The 19923-nt window shown below is 34.8% G+C and overlaps 1 protein-coding gene across 1 annotated transcript in view; it reads left to right on the top strand.

Annotated features, from left to right (window-relative positions):
* The window catches only part of PTPRZ1 (protein tyrosine phosphatase receptor type Z1), a 198544-nt gene that overhangs the window by 124800 nt on the left and 53821 nt on the right, over positions 1-19923 (top strand). The window contains exons 7-11 of the mRNA XM_037837758.1: positions 1588-1626; positions 2684-2868; positions 4285-4411; positions 10289-10335; positions 15001-18583. Of these exons, the coding sequence (XP_037693686.1) occupies positions 1588-1626; positions 2684-2868; positions 4285-4411; positions 10289-10335; positions 15001-18583 (3981 nt within the window). The remainder of the gene's footprint in view (positions 1-1587; positions 1627-2683; positions 2869-4284; positions 4412-10288; positions 10336-15000; positions 18584-19923) is intronic.

The raw sequence follows: 19923 nt of genomic DNA, 5'->3' as shown, positions 1-19923 counted from the left end.
AAGGAAGTGGGGCCACAACCTAGTTCTGAATTCCCATAATCAAGGAAATTATATTTTTGTTATTGTTTTATTCTGTCAGTTGGTAGCTTGTATTTGGTTTCTAAGTATATATTGATCTGGAAAACTGTTCTTGATTTTCAATCCAAATAATGTGCTTTATAGAGTATGTGGCTATCTAATAAGATAATTAGACTGAATTCAGTAGGAAATGTAAGGAAACCCTGGAAAATTCAGGGCAAATTAATCGCTTCTAGCATGGTCATTACCCAGCTTTTTTTGTTTGTTTGTTTGAACACCAAGTAAGGTATATGGAACGGACTACATTGTTATTTAGAAGACTCAGTCCTACCTACAGAAGGACAACCCTTTGGATCACATCCCAAAGTATAGGCTTTTTTTTCTATTGAAGGCGTTCTATAGTACACATCTTTTCCCTTAAAATACTGCATTTCAACATCCAAAAAGTAAGATTCAGCTGAAGCTTTATAACCTATTATTAAACTGTTGATTATCAGTAAATGTGTTTTAAAAATAAATATCTAATTAAAATATGTTTAAACTATTAAATAAATGACTAATAAACTCTTAAAGATTTATAGGGAAGAAAACAAGAGAATTAATACCTAATGAAAAGGAAACAAATTTTTTTGGACTCTGTATTAATACTAATTCTTAACATTTGAATCATCTACTGATTTCTACTATTAAGGAGAGATGAATGTAACATAGACAATCAAAGAATTTTGTGTCATTTAAACAATAACTCTTTCTGTATTTTGCAGCTAAAAATTTTAATTTTTTCACAAGAAATTTCTGTATTTTATATGTATGCATCAAACTAATACATTTTAAGATAATCATCTTTGGGGAAGAAAATAGTTCATATTAAGTCATTTCCACTCTCTACAAACTGGGATAAAATTTACAAAGGATATCGTCCAGAACCACTTTCCACCTTCTAAAAAAAATGGACTTGGGATTCATTAGAAGCAAGAATAAGGCAAACATGTTTCTCCCATGGTCTAGTTTACATGAGTGACTCAATTATGAGATATTTTGTTTGTTTTCTGCCATCTGGTGGACGTTAGTAGAAGGTCACTAGATGAGTAATATGTAGTCTGGACCTAAGTTAAAATACATTTTCTCATTGTGAACTTATGTTTTTATGAGAATGAAAGAATTGTTCTCTTGTTTCCAAAGAAACACCCCTACTACAATCTAACCCTCCCTAAATAAAAATTAGCATCACAGATTTTTTTTCAGTGAAAAATCCAAAGTTTCTAACTCAAATATGTATACATGTGTTTATTATATATGTATATATATTTATATTTTTCTGAACCATTCATGTATGACATATATGGTATGATGTACATATGCTAAAATCGCTAATACTAAATACTGTATATATGTAAAATTTGTTTCAATTTTGGGGCAAATTGTTAGTTTTGGGTGCCCTCTTGTGTTCATAAAATGAACTACAGACTAGTGAAGGCAGTTTCTGGTCACATTCTGATCCTGTTGTTGACATGTTTTCATTGAGTCCTTGATGTAGTTTTTGTAGTAGCGATGATTGGTTGACCTGAGGCAACTTCACACTGTCGTTTAGTGGCTTCGTAACTTCAGGTATGTCCCAAAAGCAGAATCTGGATTCTGAGAGGCAGCATATTAATTAATTTTTGGCCTTGGAGAGATGAACTCTATTTGACCTGTGAAGAGATTATATCTATCACTTTGCTTCATTAATACTATATCCTAAAATTTTACAATTCTCCCCCCCCCCCAAATTAGTCCAAACTATAACATTTTGAATGTATTTTGGAAAAATATCAGGGTACTCTTTCTTACAGTACTTAATTTTTGGCACACTTCCCAGCATGGGCTTGACTTCATTTTAAGAAGTCCCTCAACAATTTTTCAAAATGTTGTGCTTTCATGTGAGACAAACAAACTTTCTAATTCCCTTAAATTATTTTGCTTAATCTATTTATGATGCCAAAATAGGGTTTTTGTTAGTGGATCTGAAAAAGTACTGACATGACAGTTTTAATTGTTCTTCTGTGGTTTTCCCTGGTTTGGAATTTTTAATTATTTGAAGTCTTCTTTAATAACAAAATGTCCAATAATAGAACATCTTTTATAATTGAAATTCTCTTTGTCCTGAGTTAAATGTATCTGCCATATCCCAAACAGGAATAAACACCATGAACTTGGAGTTATCCTTTGTTCATTTATTTTAAGAAATAAATATGCCAAATATATTCAAGACATGTTCTAAGCAGTATAGAAATTAAAAGTATGGTTCTTATCTTTTTAATCTAGTAGAGGAGTTAATACCCATTTGGAAGAAATCATAAAGCATGCAATTAATGCAATAACAGTGGTAAAACAAAACAGACGAAAAAAATGCAAATCATTTAAGTAGAAATCAGAGAGGGTGTAATAGACAAGGTAGCACTTGATCAAAACATGAATGGAGAAGTAGGACTTAAACAGAGAAAGGAGGGAAGGCAGGAGTATTTCAGATTCAGGAAATGGCATACATCAAAGCCCCAAAATAGGAAAGTGTAACTTTGTGTCTTATGTTGAAATAAAATACAACAAAAATTTCCATAGATAGATTTTACTTGTTAGAGTCAGAAAGGTGACAGTTGTATCAAAAATATACTTCTTTTGGCTCTAGTTTGTAGTTCAGAACCAGAAAATGTTCAGGCTGACCCAGAGAATTATACCAGCCTTCTTGTTACATGGGAGAGACCTCGAGTGGTTTATGATACCATGATTGAGAAGTTTGCTGTCCTTTACCAGCAGTTGGAGGGAGAAGACCAAACTAAGCATGAATTCCTGACAGATGGCTATCAGGACTTGGTAAGTATAAGAGCAACTGTTTCACGCAGTGGTTACGTTATAGTTTAATTTTCAAAGTAAGTACTCACAAGCTGTGTACTGTTACCCTCAGTTGATTTAAACTTTGTATGAAGCTCTCCAGTGAAAAACAAAGGCAACGGCAGTACGCAATTATGCCAAATATGACATTCGATTAACTAGGTTTTTTTTTAGTATTATATTTTGAATTACACAGAGACCACAACTTTGCCAATAAAGACATTATAGAGTAAATACATACAGACATGAACATATGAGTTATGAACTGAAGATCTTCTAGTGTAGGCCCTCTTTGCAAGTAAAGGGGCTTAGAGAACAATTAAATGCCTTGACTAAGATCTCCCAGTTGTAGAAAGGGTCAGGTCTGGACTCTCAGCACCCTGATACTTTGTGTGTTGTTTCCCCATCCCACTACACTAGCACAGGAAAAACAGAGTAGGGGACTCTCAAGTCCTTTTCCTTGAATCAAATTTCCAGGTAACATGCAGAGTCATGACTGGGTCAGGATTTGGGGGGTGGGATACAGTTAATCCTTAGGAACAGATTGCTCCACCCACACCCCCTGCTCTCTTCCCCCAACACACATGCACACAAATTAAGAAAATAAAATATGAATTCCTTCCGAGGCCTGAGCATCTCAATATGGAACTTAGCCTTGGCAGGAAGAGTTGCAATAGACTAGAGTGTGGTTGAGAAAACTTTATCTGGGTAAGGCTCCTGGGAAGTTGCAGAGCTTTCCCCTTTGCAGGTGAAATGACACTAGTCTGACTCTGCAGTCAGGCAGCCACAGTACCACAAACTTGCATTTAAATAAAAACTGTAATTGTTATTGTGGTGTTTAATACCATATGAACAAAAGAGATTAAGTGTTTAACAACATTTTTATTCAATTGTTTTCATAAAATATTTTTTACTCTAGGCACTGGGAAATTATGGAACTTATTAGTAAATATTTTTCACTTCATACTTACGTGAAGAAAATATAATTCTATTGCTGTCTTACTTGTAAATTGCCAGAATAAAAAAATATAAATTTATTTTTCAGCATGTTTATTACCTTGTGCTCCTTCTTTGCAAATGCCTCTCCACATTTATTTTGTCTAAAATGTTAACTTACCATTTTTGGTACTCATTTACGAAATTGATTAATTCTAGTTACTAATGAAAATTTTTTTAATCAAGTCTGATGAAAAAGCCCTCAGAATGCCTACTTTCCCAGTATCTTTTTTATTCATAAATATCAGGAGTTCAACTTAATATTGCATAGGCTTTTTCTTCAGTACTAAAATATATTCTCCACTGACAAATGAGAAAACATTTTCTAAGACTAGATGTCTAGTATTTTAATAACCCTAAGAGAATAACACATTTGTATAATTATTGACATCTTTCTTTTAGGGTGCTATACTCAATAATCTACTACCCAATATGAGTTATGTTCTTCAAATAGTAGCCATATGCACTAATGGCTTATATGGAAAATACAGTGACCAGCTGATTGTTGATATGCCTTCTGACAACACTGGTAAGTGCGCCTCTGATGAGCTTCATATAATCTGAACAAATGAGGCTAGTTTAATTCCTGAATGCATTGGTGCTTTCTCTCTGACTTTCTATTCTTTGGGCAAGGAGGCACAGTGATTTTCTTTCAAGTCTGGATTCCCAGGTAACATTGTGAAACATGGAGCCCATTCTCATTCAACAGATCTGGTGCAAGACAATAAGTAAATTTTGTTCTTAATACTGAAGTTTTCTATTTGTAAAATAAGGACAGCAAAACATATGTATAATGTTTGTAATGGTCACCGGATGAAAAATGTTGTGAAATATTGAAACATTTTGAAAAATTAAGAATTGGATTCATTTGTGTTTATTTCCTTTTCAGCCCCCAAAGCATTTTGTAGTAAGTATATACATGATCTTAAGATCATGTGAGGTATGTTGAAATATCAATACAAAGCATCTATCTTAAATATCCTTAGCTGCTTTTTATAATTTCCTATACTTGATTTGCCAGTTTTATTCTATGCACCAAAAAAAAAAAAAAAAAAAAAACTTTCTAATTGTGTTTTATTTGCATGCATCTGTCTTCTCTAATTTGTATGGGGAAATCTTTTAATCTCACAGCATATGCCATAATTGAATTTCCTTGTGGTTTGCTGATAAAATCAAGTACTGACCATCATAATTCAACAATGTACATAGTTGAATTAAAGTTTTCCTTTTGTTGGTATAAGCTGCTTTCAAGTAACAAAATGGAAGTGCGTGTATACATACATGATTATATATTCATATATATATGCATATTTATTATAGATATCCCTACCATGAGACTAGTTATTGAAATTTTTGCAGATTTTTAATGTAAATGAAGAGTTACAAGTTGTATTAGTTATAGCCTATTTCATTTTTATGTATGGAAGGAAAATAGATGTGTGCAGGTCAGCTTTTGTGGTCAAAATGCATATAGCAGAGACTTTAACACATTATGAGCTAAAATAAAGTGTATGTTCATTGATCATCTCTCCAAAATTGTTCTAACTAATTGAATCTTTAAGTTCGAGGATGATGTAAACTGTCAGAGCATTAGATGTTAGGATATGTATCTTTCCAAATCACAGCATATAAAACTTGCCGTAATGTCTCCCAAATTAAAAGTTGACAGCTATTGATTATTACCACTATCATGAAGGCAATATAATTATTAAATACTATTGATGACCTGCCTTCTGGTGTGTGTATAACCATCTTTCCTATTGCCTTTACTTAGCATTATTTTCCAAAATCATGTTATTTTTTAAATGGAATGTGAGCTTTTAAGTCTTATCAAAAAAGTGATTATCAAATTGACTGATCATGGCTGTTAGTACACCATATTATGCTTCTCAACTGACACTCAACCTTCACCAAAATTCTCCATATTGACCCAACCATAAAATGACATTTGTTGCAGTGCAGCATTGACCTTGTTGGCCAATATCATATGCAAATTGATTGAAATATGGCATATAAAAAGATCTCCTCTACCCTTATTTGTATATTTAAAGATATGAATTATATTGAACATGTTCACTTAATATTACTATCTTGGGTTTAAACATACCACTCTAATTTCTGTATGTCAATTTCTAAGGAGTTTACAAAAATTAATGACTGTTAACTATTTATTTTATTCCCCTGATTACCTTGCCAGAATTTTAGACTTTCTGAATATTGTTTTGCATTTTTCTATTTTTAAGAAGCTTATTGCATATGGGAAAACAGATCAAATGTTTATTTTCTATAGAAGTGATTTCTGAATGATCTTTTGCACTGAGTCTATATTGGCACAAAGTACAAGATTCTTGTGTCATTTGTAGTACCCGCACATTTGTTCAAAATAATAAATATTATAACTTAATTTTTATTATTTATTCAAAGGATTGGGACACTATTGAATTTTGTAATAATGAGATACTAGTTTGGACACACTATTTAACCTCCATGGATGTCTGAGTGCCTAAAAGCATTTTGTACAGCAAAGATTTTTAGTAAAAGATGATATTTGATTTGACTATATGCCTCTTAAAAGCCAAGGGTTAAAAAGTTAGGTAGAGTATTCCTTAACTCTATCAAAAATCCTTCATCAAAAGCCAGTTTAAGCAAAGTTTGGGGTCTTCCTAGTCTTTATAAGGCAAATATTATTTCTCATGGAACTTAAACTTTCTGATTTTAAAGGTTGGAGTAGCGTTTCAATCCATATATTGCAATTCAGTATTGAAATTACATTATCTTAAATACTGTTTCTATAGTAAACATATCACAGTAAAAGTCTTGACAGTTGTACTATCTTGTGGTTTGGTGTGATCATACCTGTAATTTTTTATTTGTGTGGTTAATACTTTTTCTTTTTTTTTTTTTTTAGTTTTGTTGCTTAATTCATGGTTTTTATTAGTACCATTTCATCCTCTTAGCCATGGTGGTCCATTTTCTTAGTAACCTTGTAATATACCCTATTGAATTTTTCTGTATTGTTTAGGATAGGTTGTTTCCTAAATACTGTATTTTTCATCAATTTTGGTTTTAAAATGGAGGTAATTTATCATTGTCCTCATTCTTTCTCTCATATATTTCAAATATTCTAATCAAGATCTGTGAAGGAAAATACAATCTTCCAAATTGTGTATTAACATTGGCTAAGTTATTTATTGCCTGTGCATTTTAATTGCATGCTGTTGTAATGGACAGCAGCATCCCCATAAACTGGTATCCATTAAGTATTATTTTAAATTGTCATTTTACAATAACAGCATAGATTCATATTCAGAAATACATAATTTAAATTTGTCAAGGAAAACTTTTTGATTTTATGAAGAAGTATATATTCTTTTAAAGACTTTGTAGAAAATTATATTTACGAATGATGAATTTATATACAATGATATATTTATTTCATTGTAACTAAGACAATTGTGTTCATTTCTCTTATGTAATGTAGATATAGTTGTCATACAGTTACTGAGGCCATTATTTAAATAAATGTTTTAGGGTCTTAATTATATGTGTTAAATGCAGGGTGAATTAGATCAGCACATTTTTCTGTTGCTGTGTCCTTTTCAGTTGCATGCCAGTTGTCTTTGTTAAATCACAAAACATCTGTCCTTATTCTGTCTGTACCATCCTATGCTGCTGATGTAATAATATAATAATATTGTAAATCACAGTTTGAAGTGATTGCAGTCTTCATTGCTTTAACCTTTTGCATTGTGAAACTCAGCTTACCTTCAAACAATTAAATAAGCCTTGCCTGCCAACCTCCATCGGTGTTGCTTTTTTGTGTTGGAATATTAATGTGTTACTAACATGTTATTTTAGAAAACCTAGCATTACACATGCCAAAAAACAAGACAAGAAAGAACCAATAGCTTTTTTTCAGCTGTCATCCAAATATGAAATTTGTGTTCATGCAAAATAAGATAATAGCAATCTTCAATATCAGATTTTGTGTAGCCTTCATGGAGTCTGCTGTGATGAAATGAAAAGATTCTTTAAACCAGTATAATTTTTGAACTATTTAAAATGCCAGTAGTGCCTGAATCAGACCAGTGGTTGCTTAAATACCAGTTATTTGCGAGGATCCAGCAGGCCAAGGGTTAACGAATATGAGTGACACCTTGTCCCATCATCAGGGTAAACCCTGGGTGCCTGCTCTGGAACCCCCAGACCCAGAAGTTTGAATTCAGAATCTCTAGAAAAGTAGAAACAATCTTCCAAAATTATTTTATTTCAAAATTCTTGTAGAGAGGCTCAGCAAAAGACTTCTGTATTATCTGGGGGGAGGAAGCATTGAAGTATTCCTGGGCAACCCCAGAATTACAGTCAATGCCAAGTGAGTGGAGTCCAGGAGGCCACGAGAATAAAGATCCTTTAAAGTGGGGTCATATTTACCGGTAAGAAGATGCCAGCACATGGGATAAACACCCATGAGGGTGCCTGAAACAAAGAGGATCTCAAAGAGCTACTTGGGCACGCACTGCCCCTGTGGCCTAAAAAAATCCAAAGAAAAACTTACATATTGCACAGAACAGCAAAGCCACTTATAGAACACAGTGATACTCTTTAGGAGATAGGATTGGGCAAGGTCGTTTATTTTAACTCTTTAGGGATCCCTATCCCTATAGTTAATTTACATTTGGGTGAATGGGTGAAAATGAATCAGCTATGCACTGAGAACACACTGAGAATACTGAAAGTAAAAGAAATTAGTATTCAAAGTGATAATCCTGTATACCTCACCCCATCCCTAACAGTTAAATTTAAAAAGTACCTTTGCCCCTTAAAAATATGGTGCAGTTAGGCCATGTTTTCATTTTAAAATGCCTCCTTAAGCATGTTGAAGGGAATGGACTGTTGTTAAAAGTTTTTCTTTGGCCTCTTTAACAGAGAAAAAAACTTTACAGTATGAAAATATATATCACTAACAAGAATTTGACTATGATTTATTCTTAGTAAGTGTTCTGGTATTAGCATTAAAGTATTTTAACAGTGCATAAAAAGAAGTGACTCCGTGTAAAAGCTGTCACAGTAAAACTAGATATTGTCTCACATGCTGAATTTGAAGAATTTTAGATGCATGAACTTCCCTAATTGTAGCTTTTAGGAAATCATATTCAAGGTTCTTATATGTGTGTTTATTCAGTTGTATCATTTTAAAATTCACATATATTGGTTTCCTTGGAGGTTATGGAGACACAAGTGTTTGAGAAAATTGAAATTAATGGAGAGTGCTAAAGGTTTTCTTAAGGACAAAAGTTAAAAAAAAAAGGAGAACACAAATGACCCAAATAAAAAATTCCAGACCCCTTCATGGTCACTTTTAACAAGAAAAATTTAATTGAGAGCTAAAATTTAAGTGATTATTTCTATGAGGATTTTAGCTTTTATAGCAGTGAAAATTGTTTGTAGTAAGTAGTGTTGAAACAGCTTGGTCAAGAGTATTAACTTTAAATCACTCTGGGGGACAGAACACACATAAATTTTATTTGAATTCTCTTCTAAATTGAAGTCATGCTTATGACTAACATTTTATGGTTCTACATTTCAGTTTTCTGATAAAATAAACTCAAGAAAGTCTGTCTGTCTTTTAAGACAGGCCTGGGTTTGAGAAACATTTAATGTTAATTCAGTTATGCCTTTGAGATTTCCACAGAGCATGCATTTCCTGTGGGGCTATGTAAAGACATAAAACGTAGAAAACAAGCAGCACTGGACGGTGAAGTGCATGAACGGCGGAGATGAAGTAAGAGTCTATAAAAGCCTAGAAATGAGAGGTGTGTTGTTATAATAACACCTGAGCCCTCACAGTTAGCCACCTACCATCTTCCCAAGGACCTCAGCAGCTCAAGTGAAGATGAAGAGAAAATTCTTTTCTCTCCCCTCCTGTGGCACTTTGGCTAGATCTCTTGTTGGAGTGACAGAACCAACTTCTAGACTCTCCTAACATTTCCTAACAGGTCCTGTTTTAGAGTGAGATATCCATATACTAGAAATACATGGTCATTCAAGACAACAGACTTGTGTGATCCTAATCATCCCATTCTTTGCATAGACAGCATTAGCTGAGTTTCCTGTGGGGAAGGCCCAGGAACCACTCAGCTGTGCCTTTCCCACTGCCACCCGGGCTGGGACCTGCTAGCAGGGATCAAAACAGTGAGTTTTACCTAGTGCAGTTCCTTGTGTACAAATAGGCATGGGCCCAAATTCAAAGAGTAAAAAGAATTATTTTTTCCCTTTCAAAAGAGATTCTTCATTTTCAAAACTAATAGTTTTTTTTTTTTTTTCTTTTTCCTCTTTTCATCCAAAGGTAAATCCACAAAACTGGATTTTAATAAAAATTTTAATAATTTTGTTTTTAATTTTATAGACCTTGACCTCTTTCCTGAATTAATTGGAACTGAAGAAATAATCAAGGTATCATAGCCATTTTTATATTCAAATTTTTTCAAAATAATGTTCTGAATTATCTGTTAGGATTCAGTGATTGCTGCATAGATAGAAATGTGTTGCATTATTTAATGTGGAGTTAGTTGCTGAGTTGTGTGGATAATGATGTAATTCATGTATATGAGTCCTTTATGAAGAGTTTGGAAGACACTTTGTTTAGTATAATACAAAACAACAACAACAACAAACTAACAGAGAGATAGAAATCAAACTAACAGAGAAACAGAAAAGGTTTAATGATAATGAAAAGACAACTTTAAAAATAATCATACTCATGAGCTATAGCTGTAATTTGGAGCTTTTCAGTGTTCAAATTTTTCTAAAAGACCAAAGTATTCAGCCGATTCTTAATATTGCTATGGTTTATTTATAAAAAGCTTAATCAGTGATTCATAGATTGATAATAACTATGAGCCAAAATATAAATTGCATATATTCTTTTACCCATTTAATTTGACTATTTGTATTTGGACTATTCATATCAAAAGTGTCTGTACCTAGAATAAAGCCCTCAAAATAAATGAGTATCTAGGGAATACATATTAATTTTGACATTCATTATTACTGAGATTATATATTCAATCCAGGTGCTGATATTGATGAAAGTATGAATATGTGTGAATGTGCATATGTATATATGAGCTGATAAGGTGTAGCTACTGATATTTTCTAGCAATAAATAGCAATTAGATTCTGTTTTTACATCTATAATTGCCTCAGTAATTTATATATCGTATGGCTTTTCTATCTTATGAGGGATTATTTTACCTAAGTGACCACTTGACCTTAGGACAAGAGTCCACAGAATTCACCTAAGGATACATCTTTGTTTGTGGATGTTTGTCTGTGCACACATGCATTTTGTTATGTATATATCTAGAAATGATCACCAGAATTAAGTCAAAGGCAGGAAAAAGAAATTATTTACTCTGCATTGTTAATTCATGTCACTGGTTTGGTATACTAGAGCATGCCCTTGTTCCAATAATTTAGTGAATGATAATCTGTTTGATTTCCATCTTGTATGAAACATATTAAACATCACACACTTTTTAGAAAAGACCCAGTCATGATCAGTTATTTTTCATAATTGGCATTATCATGATTCCATGTTTCTTTTTTATTTTTTCCTGAACCGCCATTAACTCTAGGGCAGCCTTTAGCATAAGCCCTCAAAAAGTATTTAAAATTTTCCAACATTAGTTGCTAGTGAATTTCTACATACAAAACACTGATATTGTATTTAGCATAATATTTAGTTAGCTATGTGAATAAGCTATAAATGTAACTGTGTATACCTTTATTTTTGTCTTGGCACCCTAGAATGTAGATACAAAGATCATGTGTGTCTCCTTGCCTCAGTTCTCACCAGTTACATATGTGGCAGACACAAGGAACTCTTCCTGTTAGATAAGTTAGTGGGAAAGTTTGAGAATTTTCCCTCTACAGCCTGGCTTATAGTCAAGGAAAGATTCCTGAGCCCTGAGCAAGGAGAAAAATAATGATGGTAAAAAATGTATCAATCTAGGTCCCAACAAAAAACGTGCCACACTCAAATGGGAAGAGTTAAGGAAATCCAATAAAGGGTGATGTTGTACCCCTGGGGCTAACAATATCTGGGACTTGTTACTACATCTAGGCCTGAAAGGCTAAGAGAGGTTTTAGAGTCGCCCAGCAGGTGCTGTGGCCTCCATCATGGCACACAGCCATACGTTAGTGACCGGTTTCAGAAGGAGCGTCCTGGGGAATAAATGCCCTAGCTTACATTTCTCCTGTCCTCCTCCTGCATGGAGAGTGGATCTGGAGAGCCAAAGAGAGATTATATAGCACAGTGAGGAAGGAAACACCTAAGGAAGCAGGAGAAGAAGTCTAATGGGGACTCAGCTTTTGTGATGTGTACCCATTGTGGAAGTACCCAGAGAAGCAGCAGTTCACATTCTGCGAAGCAACCCAGGAGAATACATGGGCACTGCTGAGGGAGAGAAAGCCAGCTGCCACCACGTATTTGGGGACTTAAAAGTGAAGGTTACAAGAGCAGAGGTTTGTAAACATGACTTAGCAAATAGATAGTAATTTATACTACTGAAATTAACTACTTGTAATAAAGCATCAGATAGGAATGGATCTATATGCTTAACGAGTCTTCCTGGAGCACGATTCTCCAGTGGGATGAAAGCACTGCCTGACCCATCCACTGTTCAATTCCATTGATTCATGAAGGAATGAATGACAGAAATTGGTAAATACTGGAATGTGTCTATAATTATATTTAAGGTTTGGATGATGATCTGTTGAATCTTTTTCAAATAAAAATGTATGACTTTGAAAGAGAAAGGATTGCTAGCTTTATCAAGGCTCTACACTGAATTTTTTTAATGAAAGTTATGAAGGATAACAGGTGTGACAGATCAGAACCGTAGTAGAAGAGATACAATCACCTTGTAAGAAATTATAGGAAATAGCATGCTATAATATTTGTAGTTTCAAATATGTAAGTAATCAGAGTATAGTGGTGCATTATTCTTGAAACTTTTTTTAAAATTTTTATTGTGGTAACATACGTACAACAAAAAAATTCCCATTTCAACCAGTTTTCATGTGTACAATTCATTGATATTAATTACGTTCACAAATTGTGCTACCATCACCACCATCCATTCTCCTTGAAATTTTCACACAAAGCAATGTGATCTCATAGAGCTCAGCAAAACTTGGTGGGGTAGGAGTAATGAAGGGAACATTTATCAACATTGGGTCCATGAACTGCTTGAGGTTATATGTTGAATCTTTGCATGTATGAATGAGCATTTTTCTTAGGAGCTGGTCCATCACCTTCACTGGATTCTGAAAGGTATTGAGACTACATAAAGTTATAAATCTACTAGATTAGAAAGCAATAGAAGGATGTGTATGTGTGTATAATTTTTCCCCTCCAAAAGATCAGAAGAGGTGAGTAGCATTATGTTTTAAGAAAAGTTTTATAGAAATCTATGTATCTTATGGTAAGAGTGTGGTAAAGTGTGTTTGTGTGGGAATTAAAAAAAAAAAAAGCAAAGAGGAAGAGAAGTTATATTATGGTGGGCATAGATAGCTATTGTACCATAACGTAGAGAAAACAGATGACACGTCTCTTGGGAACTTTAGCCGGGAAGGGGGAGAGAAAGGTAGAAAGGTATTAGAAGGTAAACTAGAGGTTTTCCTTTATATTCCTTGTAGGTAGAAGAGACCTGAGTTCATTTAAGCTGTTGGGAATGATCCATTTGAGAAAACAAAATTGAAAACACAAAACCCAGATGTAGGAATTCATCTTGGAAGGGAGGGGCAACAACAACCCCTCAGTTACAACAGGACAGGAGGAGCAGGGGTGAATTTGACTGGTTCATAAGCTTCTCTTTTCTCTGTGAACAAACAGAAAGGTCATCTCCAGATAGTGAGGTGAGAGAAGGAGAGATGGAGGTTTAAAGAAAGGTATTAGGACCACATAAAGTTTGAAATCTTTGAAAGATTTTTAAAAGTATGGAAGAGTCTTGGTAGAGAGTAAGAGTGTGGATCAGTGTTGGAAAACTAGGCAAACATCCAGATTTTCAAAAATGAGGAGGAGTCCAGCAACTCCATACGGCTAAGCGTAACATCGATCCTCAGCAAAACTCTGGATTGTGTTAGGAAAACAAATGTTTGTGAAAACTTCTTAAAAAAAAAAGATATCTGGGCACCAAGAATTTTCACCAAGAACAAGCCAAGGCAAATTATTATTTCCTTTAACATGAGTTTTTTAGGCTTGTAGATATAGAAATATATTTTATTCAGTTAATTATTTGGCAGCTCTCTGGTTGCCCTTGTAAACAAGGTATTAAACGGAATGCAAAATTGCATGAAGAACCCATTAGTGAAGAAATCTGTCTAGGGAAGAAAGTGGTCATTTTTAGCATATGATACAATCCAAAGGTAATAAAATCTGACTCACTTCTCAGAGTTGTCCATTATGCCTCAGAATGGTACAACCAACCAAATTATTAGGCTCTAAGTAATGATTCAGTGGTTAAGCTCATAAACTTGTGTTTCATACAGTGCAATTTCCCATGGGTATGAGACACATCCCCATGAGCCCACATGGTTTGAGAGTCACATTCTTTCTACTGATATTGGCCAAGTTCTCATTTACTAATTTGTACCTGGTCACTTTTTCTTCTTTTAAGGGACATGGTCTGCAGAACTGGATCTAATAAATGGCAATGCCATTTCATTTTACAGAAGCTAATTGTTATTTAGCATGTTGCCAGACGAAATGAACAAAGAAACATAAAAACAAGAAAATAAATAGCATGTTATGTAACAATAAATAAATACAACTATTAGGTCTTCCTTTTAAAGCTATGGTATCTATTAACTGAATTACTCCCGTAACATTAAAATAAAGGCAGCCATAAAAAAAATGTTTTAATTAAATTTAATTACTCTCCCTAGATGGTAAAGATTATAGGACAAAGGCATGGCTTCTATGGGATGATGGTATATGAGCAGGAAAAAGTTCCCAAAATCTTACAAGTAATGATTAACAGTATAATGCGGTATAAGATACTGCTAAGATTTAGTTTTTCTCATGTCCCATTAAATTTTATTTGCTTTTCAAAGGAGGAAGAAGATGGAAAAGAGATTGAAGATGACACTATTGTGAATCCTGGTAGAGACAGTGCCACAAACCAAATAAGGAAAAAGGAACCACAGATTCCTACCACGACAAACTACCATCACATAGAGACTAAATACAATGAGGCCAAGACTAACCGATCCCCAGCAAGAGGAGGTGGATTCTCTGGAAAGAGTGATGTTCCCAAAGTGTTTTTAAATTATACTTCTGAACCAATAACTGAATTAACCTCCGAAGAGGATGTTTCCTTGACTTCACAAACTGTGACTGAACTGCCCCTTCATACTGGAGAAGCTACTTCAGCCTCTTTAGATGAAGGCTATAAAATCATTCTTACGTTTCCACAGATGAACTTGTCTGGGACTGTGGAATCTTTAAATGCAGTTTCTGTAATGGAATCCCAAGAGGTATCTACTGATATCAGTGAGGATGAGAGTTTACTGACCAATTTCAAGCTCAATACAGGAACTGATGATTCTTCAGGTTCCAGTCCTGCAACCTCCGCCATGTCATTCATCTCTGAGAACATATCCCAAGGGTATATATTTTCTTCAGAAAACCCAGAGGTGATCACATATGATGTCCTTTTACCAGAATCTACAAGAAATTCTTCTGAAGAGTCAACCTCATCTGGTTCAGAAGAATCTTTAAAGGATCCTTCCATCGATGGAGATGCGTGGTTTCCTAGCACTACAGATGTGACAACACAACCCGATGTTGGATCAGGCAGAGAGAGGTTTCTCCAGACTAATTACACTCAGATAAATATTAATGAATCTGAGAAGACAACTGAGTCCTCTGCCCCGGGTCCACTGATGTCACAGGCTCCCTCAGTCACAGATATAGAAATGCCACATTATTCTACCTTTGCCTACTTCCCAACTGAGGTGACACCCCATGCTTTTACTCCATCCTCTGGACAACACGATTCATTCCCCACTGTCAAGGTGGTGCTTTTGCAGACAACTCAACCAATGTACAATGGTGAGACACTTCTTCAACCTTCCTCCAGTAGTGAAGTCTTTCCTATAGTCACCCCTTTGTTGCTTGACAATCAGACCCTCAACACTGTCCCTGCTGCTTCAAGTAGTGATTCGGCCTTGCATGCTACGCCTGTATTTCCCAGTGTTGATGTGTCATTTGAATCCATCCTGTCTTCCTATGATGGTGCACCTTTGCTTCCATTTTCCTCTGCTTCCTTCAGTAGTGAATTGTTTCATCATCTGTATACAGTTTCTCAAATCCTTCCACAAGTTACTTCAGCTATTGAAAGTGATAATGTGTCCCTGCATGCTTCTCTACCAGTGGCTGGGGGTGATTTTTTATTAGAGCCCAGCCTTGCTCAATATTCTGATGTGGTGTCACATCAGACCACCACTCATGCTGCTTCAGAGACATTGGAATCTGGTAGTGAATCTGGTGCCCTTTATCAAACACTTATGTTTTCTCAAGTTGAACCATCCAGCAGTGATGCCATGATGCATGCACATTCTTCAGGGCCTGAACTTTTTTATGCCTTATCTAATAATGAGGGCTCCCAACAAAGCTTCACTGTTTCTTACAGCTCTGCAATACCTGTGCATGATTCTGTTAATGTAGCACATCAGGGTTCCTTATTTAGCAGCCCTAGCCATGTACTGATGCCTAAACCTTCATTAATAACCCCAACTGCATCACTGCTACAGCCTACTCATGCCCTCTCTGGTGATGTGGAGTGGTCTGGAGCTGCCTCTGGTAGTGAATTCCTTTTATCTGACACAGATGGTCTGACAGCCCTTAACATTTCTTCATCAGTTTCTGTAGGTGAATTTACATACACAACAGCTCTGTTAGGTGATGATAATAAGCCGCTTCTTGAGAGTGATATAACATATGGAAATGAGACTGAACTACAAATTTCCTCTTCCAGTAAAATCATTTACCACTCTGAAAGCACAGTCATGCCTGACCTGTATGATAATGCAAATAAGCTGAATGCATCTTTACAAGAAACCCCAGTTTCCATTTCTAGCACAAAGGGCATGTTTCCAGGGAGTCTTGCTTTTATCACCACTAAGGTTTTTGATCTTGAGATTAGTCAAGTTCCAGAAAATAACTTTTCAGTTCAACCTACACTTGCTGTATCTCAAGCCTTTGGTGATGCTTCGCTTAAACCTGTGCTTACTGCAACCTCAGAGCCAACACCCTCTGACCCTGCTTCTAGTGACATATTGTCTCCTTCAACTCAGCTATTATTTTATGAGACCTCAGCTCCTTTTATTACTGAAGCATTGCTGCAAGCTTCCTTTCAGGCTTCTGATGTTGACACCTTGCTTAAAACTGCTCTTCCAGCTTTGCCTAGTGATCCAATACTGATTGAAGCCCCCAAAGTTGACAAAAATAGTTCTACAATATTACATCTCATGGCATCATATTCTGCTTCAAGTAAAACCCTGCTGCACTCTACATCTGTGCCCATTTTTGAGGTATCACCTACTTCTCATGTGCAGTCTGCTTCACTTCAAGGTTTAACCATTTCTTATTCAAGTGAAAAATATTTTGAACCAGTTTTGCTTAAAAGTGAGAGTTCCCAACAAGCAGTACCTTCATTGTACGGTAATGATGACTTGTTCCATACTGCTCATTTGGAGATTAACCATGCCTTTCCCCAAAAAGTAAGGCATGCATTTGCTACTCCTGTCTTATCGATTGATATGCTTCCAAATACACTTACAAATAAGATTGAATATTCTGATGAAGTTTTCACCTCCACAAAAAGTTCTGTTGCTGCTGTTGCTGATGAGGTATTTGTCGTTTCAGATACACTTGTATCTGCTGAGCATTCCGCTCCTTTAGGAAATGCCTATGTTTCCATTACAGCCATTTCTCCCAACAGGGATGGTTCTTTGACCACAACCCTGTTGCCGTTTCCCTCTAAAACAACTTCTGAGCTGACTCACAGTGCCAGTTCTGATGCTGATTTAGTAGGAGGTGGTGATGATGGTGATATTGATGATTATGATGATGATGATGATGACAGAGATAGCGATGATTTATCCATAAATAAGTGTATGTCCTGCTCATCCTATAGCAAATCTCAGGAGAAGGCAAAGAATGAATCAGACACTCAGGATAACAGTCTTATGGATCAGGAAAACCCCATCTCACATTCACTATCTGAGAATTCTGAAGAAGAAAATAAAGTCATAGGTGTAACCTCAGACAGTCAGACTGATTTGGACAGAAGTCCTGTTAAAACGCCACCGACAAATGTGCTACTTCAGAGGCACGGTGATGGGAAGGAGGAAAATGACATTCAGCCTGGTAGTGCCTTGCTTCCTTTCATCCCAGAATCTAAATCATGGGCAGTTCTTACAAGTGATGAAGAGAGTGGATCAGGGCAAGGCACCTCAGATAGCCTTAATGATAATGAGACGTCCACAGATTTCGGTTTTCCAGATGTTATTGAAAGAGATGCTGATGGGGTCCTGGAAGCAGGTGACTCAGAAATAACTCCTGGATCCCCACGGTCCTCAACACCATCTATCACTAGTGGGCGCTCACAAGTATTCAACGTTTCAGAGGCAGGTTAGTTATGGATCAAAGGAATAGATCAAGGTGTAGCGGCTTTCTTCCTCTAAAAGTAAAATAGAAAAATCATGGAAAGATAGAAATTTGGTAAACAGCACATCATCTTTTATTTTTTTTAATTGAAACATCCAGCAAATCATTTCACAGTTTTAAAGTATGAATAGGTCAGATAATGTTCAACATGTTTTGGTCCTTAATTTCTCTACAAAATAGATGAAGTGATTTTTATTTATTGTCAATAGTTCATATTCTACATGATGCCTATTATATGCGAGAACAATTAAGTGTGCATAATGCGTTTTTATTCTGCTTTTTAAAAAAGATTCGAATGTACTATTTTTAGATGATTTTAATTTTCATACTTGTGCTCTAAATAACTTGTAAACTAATTCTGTCGAATTATAAAATGAATTTTAAACTCTGATGGTAATATGACATAAGCACCACACTCTCACCCTGTGAAAAGTAATTAGATAATTTGCACATCCACATCAGCTTGGGGAGCTTTTAAAAAAGCGTGCAATCACCAAGTTTTGAGAACTGATAGTATGGTTTAAAAACAAAAAGGTTTTAATTTTTAAAATTGTCTTTGTTTGATTACCTTAGTATTGCCTAAAGAGGGCAGTATAAACCAGTAAAATGCATTCTACTTTGTACTTGCTGTTATACACCTTTCTAAAAAGTTAATGTACATCAATATGCACAGTATGCACAGGCATTCCATGACAAGATGTAAAAATACTAGAACATTGTATGCAAAAACATATTTCATTTGTTAATATATTTTATGTAAATTAGCTTTTTGGCCAGATGTTTCTTAAAGCAGTTTGCTAGAAGCATATATAATACTTACATTTGCTTCAAAAGCCAATGGGAAGAAAAGAGAAATCCAGTGCCATTAAACACAGGAAATACTAGATGATTTCATTGAATTGGTCATAATAATTTTATCTTCTATTAAATATTAATGTATTTTTAAAATTAACAATGAAGATATTTAAATCGTGACAGTAATTCAAAAGATAGGCTAATATAACATCTTGTATTCTTATTGCATAAAGATTTTCTGTATTCTGACTATACCTATTTAACATTGCATCTCGGTGTAAACACTTAAACTCTGATATGTGAAAATGTGTAATGAGCCCATAGTTCACTATATTCATTAGTGTTGACATCTATATGAATTTCTATCTGGTTTCAATTATAGTACTTTTAAAAAATTTATTAGAATTGTTTTAAAGGAAAATATCAGGAATCCATCCATTTTCCTATCTTATTAGGTAGTGAAATCATCAATATATTCTTTCTAGATTATGCTATTATAGAAAAAAACT

Source organism: Choloepus didactylus, chromosome 5 (genome assembly GCF_015220235.1).
Source record: "Choloepus didactylus isolate mChoDid1 chromosome 5, mChoDid1.pri, whole genome shotgun sequence".
NCBI classification, from domain to species: Eukaryota; Metazoa; Chordata; class Mammalia; order Pilosa; family Megalonychidae; genus Choloepus; species Choloepus didactylus.
This window is presented reverse-complemented; position numbering and strand designations above follow the sequence as displayed.